At 43.6% G+C, this 14,222-nt stretch overlaps 1 protein-coding gene and 1 long non-coding RNA gene across 2 annotated transcripts; both read left to right on the top strand.

Annotated features, from left to right (window-relative positions):
• Positions 1–14: 14 nt before the first annotated feature.
• On the top strand, positions 15–3,209 carry timm29 (translocase of inner mitochondrial membrane 29). Its single transcript, XM_010751044.3, has 2 exons — positions 15–255; positions 2,267–3,209. The coding sequence occupies exons 1-2, from the start codon at positions 138–140 to the stop codon at positions 2,926–2,928; spliced, it is 780 nt and encodes a 259-aa protein (XP_010749346.3). The 5' UTR covers positions 15–137; the 3' UTR covers positions 2,929–3,209.
• A 7,048-nt stretch (positions 3,210–10,257) lies between these two features.
• On the top strand, positions 10,258–13,746 carry LOC113747107 (uncharacterized). The gene is made up of 2 exons (XR_003463349.1): positions 10,258–10,568; positions 13,150–13,746. It is a non-coding gene; the product is annotated as an uncharacterized LOC113747107 (long non-coding RNA).
• The last annotated feature ends 476 nt before the right edge of the window (positions 13,747–14,222 follow it).

Raw genomic sequence — 14,222 nt, 5'->3', positions numbered from 1 at the left:
GTGCAGTGTTCCGCCGGAGGATCAAACACGAGTCACCGCCTGGACGCCATTTTGGCTCCATGTGTGCTGTCTTCTTGACAGGCAGGATGTTTTCTTCTGCATGAAGGTGACCGGACCAGTGAGGAAGATCTGCTCAAATGGCTTCGTTACGTGTGGTGAAGAGGCTGTTCTGTGCAGCGGCAGAGGCAGCACCGGCACCGGCACCGGCACCGGTACCGGGCAGCAGATGGGAGAGGCTGAAAGGCAGCAAAGCGGGTGAGGCACTGAGAGCACGAGTCATACAGCCCAGCGTTAGAAGTTAAGGTTACAGGGAGAGCACTGATCAGTTTACCGTACATATAGGTCAGTATGAGTTTATCATAGTGCTCAATCACTGGTTATATGATGTTTGCAGAAGAGCAACATGTTTTCATTTATTTAAGCTGCTGTGTCATTGTAATGTGCACATATTAGATAACAGCAGATGGAAATGGTGATTTTCCATGCAAACCAAAATATGATGCTTGACAGGAGCTTTGTCACTTTTATCAATCCTGTCATAACTCTTTTGGTCGCACTTATAATATCCAATAAAATCCAAAACATGCACAATACTACCATAACTATCAAAGTAAGACCATATTTAATGTTACCAACATGGGCCTGTGATAGTTATTTACTTAAAAGTACAGTTAAGTTAAGTACAGTTCTGTTGTGTTCAGTTAAAGAGCTTGACATGAAACATTTTCAGCTTCTCACCTACACCTGGATATTTACATGAAACACATTTGTCCAAAATGAAATATTGAGGTCTATTTTAAAATAAACAATAACATCAGATATTTTGACATTTATCATAATTTATTAATGAGCTTTCTTCAGAAAGTTGGCATGTATAAACCGTGTAAAGCTGCGTCCTTCCACTTTCCTCTGCTCTATTATTTCTTCATTGATTAAAAAAAAATGGAACAGAGCCTGATGGAAAAAGATTTCTAGCCTGTATTTTATTTGGAAATATTTGAATTTTCTACCGCTTTCCTTATTCCACACACACACACACACACACCTACACCTCTGTACCAGCTTGCCCCGCCTCACATGATCAGGATGCTTTTCAAAATAGCAGCATTACCAAATGACATATAATGATAAACATCAGTATACCCTTAGAACAAATGTTATTAGGACCATCACAGATTTCAGATTAACATTCACTATTCAAGATTTCACATGACATAGACCCTGTCTTGTTTTCATGCTGACGTTTATTTAATCGCACTGTCTGATCAGGACCCGAGTTGAAGATTTACACATCACTAAATTAAGAAGATACAAACTAGATCTGACAGAGCCTTAAACCGGTTCTTAAATCACAGCCTAGCATGACTTACTGCTTTCATGAAACAGTATATATCTTCAAGTTTTCATAAAATAAACACACAGCGACAAAAAATGCAATAATGTTTTGACAACAAACAAATATTCTTCCGCTAAGAAATGTAGTTCTTCAGCCACATTTAAGAGAATAGTGACCAAGCAACACAGACACAGTAGAAAGCATTATAAAGATTATTATGAAAAGTTATCTGGATATCCATAATCGTTGAAGTCATGTTCAGTGATGTCAGCGATCCTCTTCCCTGGTACAGGGCTGTTTGACTCTGACCAGGTGTGTTTTAATTGTACCTTGGCTGAAGTGTGGATGTGGCTCCAACATCTTCTCCAGTTCTCGTCCTGATTGCAGGGTTGTTTCAGATTTCTTCCCCGTCTCTGACATGATTTCTCCTGCCTCCATGCAGCATCACAGGGTTTTGTATAGTGATAGTTCACAAGCAGTGGTTAGACTGCAAGCCAGCTCAGTGACATCTTTAATTTGCCACAGATCTCTGGTGTAGTTGTCTGCTTTGGGTTTACTCCAACACAGCGACATGACATAGCGGGTTTCCACGCTCGAACATAAATCCCCACAGGCCCTCTGTGTTTCTTTTGTTGACATTTTCGTAGGTTATTTGTACATTCATTAAATGACAGCGTTGCCCATTAAACAGTCCCAGCTTCGTTTCTTGACTTTTCCAATTTTGCTGTTGTTAATTTCAGCCATTATTTTTTTCCTCCTTCATCCTGTCGGTCCCTTTCAGTCACTCCTCCGTGGTTATTTTACCCCAAATTAATGATGAAATCTGACATTATTGTGGAAATACTGATGCAGTCACATGTGTGTGTTCCAGGTGTAACGCTGCCTAAGTGTCCTATCTTGTGCTGCACCCTTCCCTCCTTCTGTCTGTAGGTGTGTGGTGTCGCAGCCTGCTCTCGGACTACAAAGAAGCATGTCGGGAGGTGTTTGTGGGTGCGTGGGAGCGACCGGTCAAAGCGTCTGTGTACATGACTCTGGTGGGCGGGGCTTGGGCCTGCTTCTACACAAAACCTGACCAATCGTCCTTCGAAGCCACCCTGCTGGAGCGCTCCGGCCAGCTGGGCCTGCTGTCACCGTGGATCCGCAATGGCACCTCCGATGGCCACGTGCAGAATCTAGTGAAGCTTCGTAACGAGGGCCGGCTCCACCACGTCAGCCTGGGTTTTCTCTCTCTGGTTTACCGCACAGAATACGACCCAGACGCCACTCTGTACGAAGCCCAGTGCTCCAACGTGTCGCCCCGCTGGAGGGAGTTCCCTCAGCGGATACTAGACGTGGGCTTCGTTGGCCGCTGGTGGATCCTGGACTCAAAGATGAAGGACTATGATGTAAACGATGAAGAGTTTAAGCATCTGCCGGCACACATGCAGGCAACTTCGCCACCCAGTGTTCAGGAGGTGGAAAGGAGTGAGCGGTTGCATAAAGAGTCTTGGTTAGCTCTGACCATGGAGGATGAGGAGATAGAAACTAATGTAGTGGAGGGAAAGCAGGAGAGTGTCAGTGAAGAGAGCTCAACAAACGAACTGAAACAGTAACAGACTCAGACCTAAGTCGTGTGGAGCAGACATTTCACACACGCACAAAAGCATCGTAGATATTCATACAGCGTTGGAAGTAACAGACTACTTTGAGCTTACATTTTTCAGTCCAAACTGTTTACCATCACCACAAACCACCAAGGAATGAGACACTTGCAGCTTTGTTTCATCAAAGTAAAAGCAGCCCTTCAAAAGCTTGTTTTTAATTTATTCCAGCAAGGTATTGCAAATCATTTATACCATGAACCGCATGTCAATAAATCTGTCAGTTCCCTCCAGATGTCTCACTGTAATTCATCTCACTGTCTCCAATAACTCATTGATGCAGACCGTCAGCCTTTTTGCTTGTCATGATACAAATCAACGTTCAGTGTCTGTTTTTCCACTTCTTTTTTACCTGCCTCACACAGCCCTGTTGTCTTATACTTAATTTAGTATTTTCCCACACCTTCCTCCACTGCAGGGTTTTCTGCACCTGTGGGTGTGAAAATATGTCTCTCCTGATTGTCTGCGGTATGGCAGGTGCAGGAAGAGTCCACACCAAAACCTTACATGTACCTCTAATTATAAGCTCTAAAAATACTTTTAGCTCTTACAGTGAACTCTATTTGTAGCTGGAATAAAAGTTATTGTCTGGTTTGTCAACCCTATCCTGGTTTCATAAATAAGAATAAAATAACCAATACAACAAACACTACAAGTAAAATAAGCAAGTAAAAATAAAGGAGTATAATTAGAAAATTTGGAACTGCAAAAAACTGTCAGACATCTGAAACCAACACACTGTTTTTCTAAGAGTTCACAAGATGGTCACAAGGTTGGGATCTATGCATTAGGTCATCCATCCATCCATACATACATACATACATACATACATGGCATTCTCGCGATGAGCTTCATGAGGTAGTCATCTAAAATGGTTTTCCAACAGTCTTGGAAGGAGTTCCCAGAGATGCTGAGCACTTGTTGGCCCTTCTGCCTTCACTCTGCGGTCCATTTCATCCCAAACCATCTCGATTGGGTTTAGGTCAGGTGACTGTGGAGGCCAGGTCATCTGGCGCAGCACTCCATCACTCTCCTTCTTGGTCAAATAGCCCTTACACAGCCTCGAAGTGTGTTTGGGGTCATTGTCCTGTTGAAAAATAAATGATGGTGCAACTAAATGCAAACCGGATGGGATGGCATGTCGCTGCAGGATGCCATGGTAGCCATGCTGGTTGAGTGTGCCTTCAATTTTGAATAAATCCCCAACAGTGTCACCAGCAAAGCACCCCCACACCATCACGCCTCCTCCTCCATGCTTCACAGCGGAAACCATGCATGTAAAGAGCATCCGTTCACCTTTTCTGCGTCACACAAAGACACGGCAGGTGGAAACAAAGATTTAAATTTGGACTCATCAGACCAAAGCACAGATTTCCACTGGTCTAATGTCCATTCCTTGTGCTTCTTGGCCCAAACAAATCTCTTCTGCTTGTTGCATTTCCTTAGCAGTGGTTTCTTAGCAGCTATTTGACCATAAAGGCCTGATTCGCACAGTCTCCTTTGAACAGTTGATGTAGAGATGTGTCTGCTACTAGAACTCTGGGTGGCATTTATCTGGGCTCTAATCTGAGGTGCTGTTAACTTGCGACATCTAAGACTGGTGACTCGGATGAACTTATCCTCAGCAGCACAGGTGACTCTTGGTCTTCCTTTCCTGGGGTGGTCCTCATGTGAGCCAGTTTTGTCGTAGCGCTTGATGGTTTTTGCGTCTGCATTTTGGGACACATTCAAAGTTTTTGCAATTTTGCAGACTGACTGGCCTTCATTTCTTAAAGTAATGATGGACTGTCGTTTCTCTTTACTTAGATGATTGTTTCTTGCCATAATATGAATTTTAACAGTTGTCAAATAGAGCTGTCAGCTGTGTACCAACCTGACTTCTGCACAACACATCTGATGGTCTTAACTCCATTAAGAAGGCAAGATATTCCAAAAATTAACCCTGACAAGGCACACCTGTGAAGTGAAAACCATTTCAGGTGACTACATTATGAAGCTCATTAAGAGAAGGCCAAGGGTTTGCAGCGCTGTCAACATAGCAAAGGGTAATTTCACACTTTTTTGTTCACTACATAATTCCATATGTGTTCATTCATAGCTTTGACGCCTTCAGTGAGAATCTGCAATGTAAATAGTCATGAATTACACACATCAAAATTGACTTCCTATGTCTCGTCCCTACTAGGATAATGAGAAAATAACCTTTTCATAATCACATCGCCTCAGTTGTCCGGTTGTGCCGCTGACTCCTACCATTTCCTACCAGATCAGGGGCGTCCCTCTCTACCTTAAAAAAACCTCCTGAAGCTCCTCAGCAGGCTCTTATGTTATACGCTGTACTGATATAATATTCATACAATGGACTTGGTTGATCTTAAAATGTTTTTTAGATTGTTGCCCAGTACACCAATCTGGAGAGCACTGAATGACAACTGCAGGTACAGCCTGACACTTCATTGTAGATTCCTAAACTGTTCAGCTAGTCCAAGAGATCCCCTGTGAGGGAGTATCACAGTGACATCGACCTCCTCGGACATTAAACCATAATGTGGTCAAAGGTCACCTGCGATGTCAGTAATGGGACTTGCTAGCAGGGGCTATCGGATATCACCTGGAGGAAGTCGGGTCAGAGGCCAGGCTGTGGTTTTTCTTATTGAACTGAGTTAGCTGCCACTGATTTCTATCCAAGCAGTGAAGGTGCTTTAGGTTGCAGCCACCGGATGGCGCTCTAGTGCAAAACAATTTATGAACCCAGGCCCAGCACCGGTCATTCTACTGGACATTCCGTAATAATCACAATTTCTCATCCTGTTAAACAGGATGGGCTTGGTTTGGATTTGTTCATCATCAGTTTCACTACAAGACTGGAGCTGCAGGCTTAATTTAAGATCTAAGTATGGGTGTCAAACATATGGCCCGCAGGCCAGAACTGGCCCACTAAAGGGTCCAATCTAGATGATTTATATGATGATAAGTCATTAATTACAATTTTTCATTAAACGCTCTGCTATTCCTGATTTGCTACCGGACAACGAAAGAAGTCAAATAAACATTCTGTGATCTGCACATCAGATTTCAGTTCAACCAAATCAAAACAGAAGTTTTCTCAGGACACTTGATGTATAGCAGGTCTAGGCCGAACTCCTTTACATGCAATTACTGTAGGCTTACTAAATGTGGAAACTTATTGTTGAAATTTCATTTTGTTTCTCCCCAGTCACTTCGGACAGATTTGTTATCGGTTTTGTAAAGACAGTCCATGTCTGCTTCAAAGTTGAGCTTCAAAGTTCGTTCATCAGTCATCATGTCACCAGTCTCATCTTAAAATCCATCCAATGTCTTTCGTGTCCACAGTCATGCTCTGCCACTCTCCGTGGAACTGCAACTGTGTGGAGCATTAGCGCCAATATTTAAATGCAAAATATAAATATACACATATGTACAACTTTTATTTGTTTATGGCACAACTGCTTTAGCTCCAGCAGCTTTTTGGACGCTACTGTATTTTCACAATGCCGGTGTGGTCCCTCCACTTCCGCTACGTAGCCAAAATGGCCACCACCAAGGGCGAGAAGTGTCAAGCATCCGCGCAATTTGTCCGTTACGAGTACACCATGGTACTCATAGTACGCTTGCAATTTTACCATTATTGTACACCAAACTGCGACACAGCGTAAGTGCGTTAACATTTGGTAATTAGTGCTCGTAAAGTAGAGGTTGAGATGTCGTTAGTGTTGACCTGATGATGTTGCTGAACGAGAAGTCTGTTTGAGTGGTCTGCATGCATTAACACCACCCGAACACTGCCCTTTTTTTTGCCCATTTATTTTCATTTACACCGTCCCTTCACCCTCCTCCATCTCCTGCAACTGGAGTAAAGTTAGTGATTACAAATGATCCTGCATGAAATTTAGTACAGACACTCATGTTCCATACATGAGTGTCTGTACTAAATTTCATGCAGATCAGTCATCGGACTGATTTGTTGAGACATTTCTCTAAAAACCAAAATGTGAACCTCATGGTGGCAGAGAATCACTGCAGTCAGCAGGATTCACCCTCTGTCTGCCATGTGTGTCTGTACAGAAATTCTGGGCAATTAAATAATTGAAATATTTTTTATATTTATAATATTTCCGTTGGAACAAATGACTGACCGATTGACCGGCCATCCCTAGAGCCACACTGCTAATACGAACAAAAAAGCATCATGGACTCAGCTCGGCTGTTTATTCCATGTCATTTAGCATAATAATCTTAAAATATGAAAAATATTCTTCTCTGACGATGACTGTTTGCTTCATTATCACCTTCAGTTCATATATTAGCTCATGTTTTACTGCATTTAACAGCAATTTGATGGTTGAGTGTGTAAAAACGTGCGTAAAGCTGAATATATGGCGTCGGTGCTTTGTCTATGTCCCCTTCCTCTTGTGTTGCGTCCTTTCAAGCTTCCTCTGTGTGTTTCTCCCTCCATCTTTGCCTTATGACCTCTATCGACCCCCGCGCTCCCATCCATCCTGCCCCCTCCTCCACACAGACAGCCAGTCTGTCGGCCGTAGGGGTCAGCGAGGGCGGTTACTGTCAGGTGGTGTTTGAAAAACACGCTGCTTTTTTCTTTTTCTTTTTTTTTTTTATTTCAACGCAAAGACAAGATTGGTGAGGCGTCTTTAGCTATGTTTCACCCATTTCTTTTTAAATGGGTTCCACCCTCCTAAAAGGGCCCCGATGTTTTAAATCCAGTGCACCCCTTTTTTTTGCCTCTCTAAAATCTCTAAGTCACTGTCAGCCAGGTTGTGGCATGTTTAGCTCTGCTCGAAAACATAATGGAGAGAGCTGGTCACCAGACATGTTCAATACTGAATGAGTTTAAAAAAAGACTTTTCCAAAATCAAGGAGACACACCATTAAAAAGTCTTTTTGTGGCAGCTGACACATAAAACATAGTACTTTCAATGCAGAATAGTAGTTGGTGAGTAGGTGAGGCTTCTCATTCCAGAGCAGAACAATGTCATCGTTTCCCTTTTTAATTAAAGGCTAGTGTCCCACATTAGCTTGTGAAACAGGCCCAGAGATGCTTAAAGCTGCTCCTGGCTGCTCAACCGAGCTGTAAGGCGGGTTCATGGAGGATGCTGACGTTGTTGTTCAACGCTTCCTTTACCTCGACTACACTTGCTAACCCTGAGAGAGGAGAGCAGGAGGTGATGGAGGGTGGGTGGATGGTGGGGGGGGGCGGGAAGAAAATGAAGGGGGTGGGGATGTCTGTCTGGCCACCACGTTGACCTCATTGACCACAGCAGGACCAGGCTCGTATGCACACACACATATGCACACAATGACATACACCACACACACACATACACACAACTGAGCGACCTAATCAATATGTAACTAAGGAAGGAGGGAGGATGATGGAGAGAGTGGGGGATAAGTTGCAGAAGATGGAGGAGGATAGAGGAACGGTGTAAATGAAAATAAATAAGTATAAAGGGCAGCGTGCATGCACACCAGACAAAAATAAATATACTTTAAGAAATGTTTAAAAAAATCCTTCATAACTATAAAAGAATTAGATCAGCCGCAGGAAGTTGACTTACAAAGCAAGCATGACGAAAATGTCCAAAGAAATCCGAATGAGGAACAAAATGTTGTCATTTCTAATTAGTATAGCTGGAATTAGATGTGTTCTTGTTTTTGCAGATAGATTGTGACTAATAGTTGACAGGAATGGGCGTCTCGTTCCCGTGTCCTTGGTGCTGAACGTGCAGTTGTTTAAGTGGTGCTCGTGTCAGCTGAGCTGATACATAAAGTGCTGTCACAAAATGAAGGACATGTGAAACACATTTCACATATTTATCTGGTGTAGAGCACGACTTCACATGAGATGAATTTACATTATGTGAGCAGATGTCGTTTGTAAAATGTCACATGGAAACACAGATGCCACATAAACATGTGATGCAGGCACATATAGCAATTTACAGATCATACAAATGTGATAAATTCACGTGATATGAGTGCACGTGATTTTGAAATATTATCACCTGATTTTATATCATTTTCACATGTAGAGTCACATATGAAATGTGATTTTCAGAGCCCCCAAAATCATGATATGTAATATTTCTAAATCCTGTGTGCAAAGTAGTGCACGGGTGTGCACAGGTTGAAAAAAAAAAGTGTGATTTTACAGATATTCCACATGTGAGAACATCAGTTATCAGTTTACTTTTCGGATATTTCACATGTGAAATTTACAGATTATTAATATTATTTAACAGATATGCAATATGGTTTATCAAATGTGAAACATCACATGCAAAGTCACACATTACATGCAGAAGACATGATGTTCACATCTAAAATGTTTTTTACGTGATATATTCACATGCTGTGCTCGTGATCTTCAAAGATTTGATGTGAAACATGCACACGTAGCATCACATGGGGATCACTTCTCGTAATCTAAATCAGTAGTTCAAATCTGAAATAAACTAAATAAACATAAATATCACCTTATGCACATTTCGATAAACTCACACATGAAATATCATATTTGACAGATGAAAAATGAAAGTGAGCCTGCAGATTATGAGCTTCAGTAATTTGTTAAATTGTGAAGTCATGAAGTATAGTGCTCTGGGAACCGGCATCTACTAAAAATATGATAACAAACACAAACAGACAGGATGTGCAGCTGCATCAAAAGGGTTAACTGTCTGGGTCCTGGAGTGTGTGTGTGTGTGTGTGTGTGTGGGGGGGGGGGGGGGGGTCAGTAAGTGCAGCTCTATAATGTCAGTCAGTCTTGGAGTGTGAACATGTTTGAAGGCAGCAGCGAAAGAGGAGGAGGAGGAGATAGCGAAGGAGGGCAAAGCGAGAGAGAGGAGTGGAGGAGGGGTGTCTGGTAGACAGAGAGCGGGAGGGAGGGAGAGCGAAAGAGAGGGAGAAGGGGGGGGAGGAGAGACAAGCCAAGTGTGCACAATATTCATTCAAACTGACAGAGGCTGTGTGTCCTGGTTTGCACTTCCCATTGCTCCCCTCTCTCTCTCTCTCTCTCTCTCTCTCTCTCTCTCTCTCTCTCTCTCTCTCTCTCTCTCTCTCTCTCTCTCTCTCTCTCTCTCTCTCTCTCTCTCTCTCTCTCTCTCTCTCCCTCTCCCTCTCTCTCTCTCTCTCTTCCTCTCTCTCTCTCTCTCTCTCTCTCTCTCTCTCTCTCTCTCTCTCTCTCTCCCTCTCCCTCCCTCTCTCTCCCTCTTCCTCTCTCTCTCTCTCTCCTCAGACCGTCTGCAGTTTACAGCAGCAGGAAGAAGACACCGGAGAGCCACCAGAGGAAGAAAGAAAGGGAAATAATGTGATAAACGACTACCAAGGAGAAGGAAGAGGAGGAGGAGGAGGAGGAGAAACGAGGAAGGAAGTGAGGAAGAGTAGGGAGAAGAGATGAGGACTGAAAGATGAGAACAGAGGATGTAAGGGAGAGAGAGAGAGAGAGAGAGGTGGCTTTTCAATGGGAGGGGTAAAGAAGGAGGTATAGAGACAGAGGAATGCAGAGGAAAGAGGGACGGACACACTACTGCTCCTGCACGAGAGGATGTCGGGTAAGTCAGTTTGCACCTTTTATTTCCTACATTTTCTGTCCAGCCTGGTTGTTGTTGTGCATGCGGCAAGGGCTCTGATCCCAGAGCAGCCCTGACATCTACTTTCCATTGTCACTCTGTGGGAGAGGCTGCTTGCCTGGCAGACATTAATGCGATGTGACAGTGTGTCAGCGGATGTTTGCCGACACTGATGTGCATGCATGATGCAACGCCGGGGAGGAGGAACGCCCAGGGAGGAAAAGAAGGGAAAGAGTGCAGAGTTGAGCGTGGAAGTGGATGTAGTAACCGAGGGCTGCATGCTAACGCGTTCACACAATGGGGATTTTCATTCATGATTCCTCATGTGATCGGCTGCTTGTGCGCGTGAAGGCTGTTTTTCACAAGTGTGCATTTGTTCTTTAGAGGAGTGTGTATGCATATACATGTGTCTGCCTATACAGATATGCATGCTGCATGTGTGTGTGTGTGTGTGTGTGTGTGTGTGTGTTTGGCCGTCCCAGTGGAAGTGAATGACAATTAGATTAAAGTATTGATCCAGTCTGGGCCAGGTAGCGAGATGCAGACTCGGTCATACACCCAGCAGCAAAAGAGGGGGGGGGGGGGGGTGGGGGGGGAACGGCCATCACTACTCTCATTACCTTTGACACACACACACACACACATAATGTTGTTATTAATAAGCATAACCTCTGATTCAGAACTCCCTTTGAAAAAGTTTTTTAAATTCTGTGCAAAAACACACACTCACAAAAACACACACATCGGCGAACTCAGTTCAGTTCGAAACACACTCTCACTCACTTGCACACACACACACACACACACACACAAACAGACCAGCAGTTTCCCCCAGTAATGGTGGTGCCTCCCTTGAACTCATTCACCGGGGGGGGGTCATGGGTTCAAGTCCCTGGTGGGGGAGGGGGAGGCAAGTGAGTGCGAGGGAGAGAGAGAGAGGACCGCCACTCACTCACTTACTCGCCCACCCCCCCCCGCCACCTACCCCATGTCTGTATGTCTCCCTTTTACCCTCCCCCCCTCCTTTTTATTTACCTCACAGTCCGGCTGCCACAATCTGTCTTCTCATTCAGACACACATGCGTTCGCACGCAACCATGAACACACACTCACACACACACACTCAGGAAGTGGTGTAAATTTAATAGATGCAAGTTTGAGGACTGTGTCTGTGTGTATTTGGGCATACATGTGTGTGGTATGTGTGCGTCCTTGGTGTGTGTTGAGGTCAGTGGTGTTAAATGTTTATTTTGCCTGCTGTTACCTGAGCCGCAGGGTGTTAAGACATCACTGTCTGTGTGGCCACAATTAGTGTTTCTACCTGCCTAGGTCTGCATGTGTGTGTGTGTGTGTGTGTGTTCAGGCTTATGTGTGATGACAAACATCCGTGTACATGCTCTGTAAGGATCCATCTCTTATTGGAGCAGACATCGCGTGTGTCATCAGCATGTCAGCACAATGTAGTTATGCGAGCAGCTCCGGCCGAATACAAACAGACAGCCGAACAGTGACACGCACGCAAACGCACGGCGGTGGAGGGCAAATGTGTCAGATTCTATCCCAGCAGCAGCTGGTACTATTTTTAGCCTTTTTCCCCCCACGTGCCCTTGAGCAAGACAACCAACCACCTGCCTGCAAAATCAGTGTTAGCTGTTGCTGGAGTTCAAAGTGTTGAGCTCTTCAGTGAAAAATACCAGAATTTTTATGAAAGTAGCCGGCAGGTTTAAACAGATTTGTTCAGCCGCGTGTGATGCTCCGAGGAATCCAAGTTTAGGAGCAGTAAACAGTGTTCGGTCGAGGCGAGGACAGCGCTGAATATGCTTCCGCTGATTTAAAAAGAAAGGAGAAGGAGATAAGGAAAGAAAACAGGACGGAGTTTGTAGCTCTAATTACAAGAAAATGATAAATCTATGGAAGATTTGGCCTGCAAATGGTAGATTTACAATCCAATTATCATTTGGATTTTTTCAAATATTGATTTTTCATCAGTTGTTCTTAATAACGCCATTTCTCTTCTTGTGAAATAATGTTTAGCTACTGTGAAAATGTGCGTTAGAGAATGGCTAAAACTCAAACAGAGTGAATAACACACAAAACATCAGAATTAGTCACAAGAAGAGTATAAGCCTGCATACACGCATGCATATTTGCCATTGCACATGAGCATGAAAAGACGCACACAGACAAACACGTATGCATGCACATGCACACACACACACACACACACACACACACACACAGCCTTTCTTTCATAGGAAACAAGAGCAGCTAACCTTTGACCTTTACCATTCAGCCTGTCTGGAAAATACCAAGCCTGGAATCGATCAACACTCCTCTTACCCAGACAGTCACCCCAACCACCCACCCACCCTTCCTATTCTCTCCACTCACCCTTGACCCACCCCCAACCTCCTCCTAACACTCGTATGTACGTTTGTATTCCCTCCCGAGTGCTTTTGCATGAGTCAGGCAGCGATTGGTCTATGTGTAAGCTTGTTTGGTTGACTGTTTTTTTACCTGTAGTGACCAAATGTCTGTCCTGTCCTGTGGCACTGTGTTTCAGCTGCAGCTGTATGTGGAGCTCTGGGTTAAAATGGGCCAAAGCCATCCTCTTCCTCCTCTTCACCGTGCTTCACCAAGGGTGGAGCTTAGCCCTCCACACCCACAGAGCTGAAGAGAGACAGGTGAAATGAAGATAACATTACTCGACTGGCTGGTGGCTGACACTCAGTGTGTTTTGCTATCAGTGTTTCAGCCGACACAGCCTGATGAGAGCAAATAAATCAGAGGAAACAACAAAAAAAGAAAAGTGAAATAGATTGTTTCATTCGTTTGATCAACTGGTTGAAGGTAAAGGAAAAGAAGAAGACATTGGACAAACTTCTTTTTACATTTTTATTTGAAATAACAGTCTTGCTTATTAAGGTATTTTCTTACGTTTTCGACTGCTGTTTTCTGCCTCGCAAATACCTTCAAATGACTCGCTTTGTCTGATCAACTATCCAAAATCAATCATCTACAACCTAAAACATTAAAGAGATTCATGTCTTAGGGTTCCCCCACCTGCCAACTCTCATCCTAACCCCTGTAACCTCTAACCTATAATCACGGGGTGTAAACAAAAAGTGACACAGTGGTGGTAGAACAAAAAAAAAAAAAAGGCATTCGAAATCAGACGCTGAGAAAAACCAGAGACCTCGATGCAGATATAAGAGTGAGCCTTCCCCACGCTGCACGTCTACTTGACGATGAATCCAGAGCAGCGCTGATAGTTTGACAGTTTGCCTTCTCATTTTTGTTCACAGCACTTATACGTGAGGTCAGAAATGGCCTAATTAAGGCAGCTTTGTTTTTAATATAGTTTTTCTCAAAAACGGTTTTAAATCTTAATAGAAAAATATATCATTTAATGTAATTAAAGGTCCTGTGTGTCAGTTATTTTTTACATTCCAGCTATATTCTGTAAAAAGAGCCCCTAAATCTATCAAGAGTTTCCATTAGTGTAAAACCACCTGAATATATGAATCCTTATGTTTTTGTTACCTGTTATCTACAGACACTGCAGGTCCACTTTCATGGAGTCCACCATGTTCCTACGGTAGCCCAGAACAGACAAATTTAACAAAATCTTTGGCT

The sequence above is a fragment of the Larimichthys crocea genome, chromosome XII (genome assembly GCF_000972845.2).
Source record: "Larimichthys crocea isolate SSNF chromosome XII, L_crocea_2.0, whole genome shotgun sequence".
NCBI lineage: Eukaryota > Metazoa > Chordata > Actinopteri > Sciaenidae > Larimichthys > Larimichthys crocea.
Note: the sequence above shows the minus strand (reverse complement) of the source record. Positions and strands in the feature narration are given on the sequence as shown.

Bases quoted from the DNA above. Each gene is read 5' to 3' on its own strand.
- timm29 (XM_010751044.3), top strand. From the start codon at position 138: ATGGCTTCGTTACGTGTGGTGAAGAGGCTGTTCTGTGCAGCGGCAGAG. The intron at 256-2,266 runs GTGAGGCACTGA...TTCTGTCTGTAG, and splicing joins GCTGAAAGGCAGCAAAGCGG to GTGTGTGGTGTCGCAGCCTG.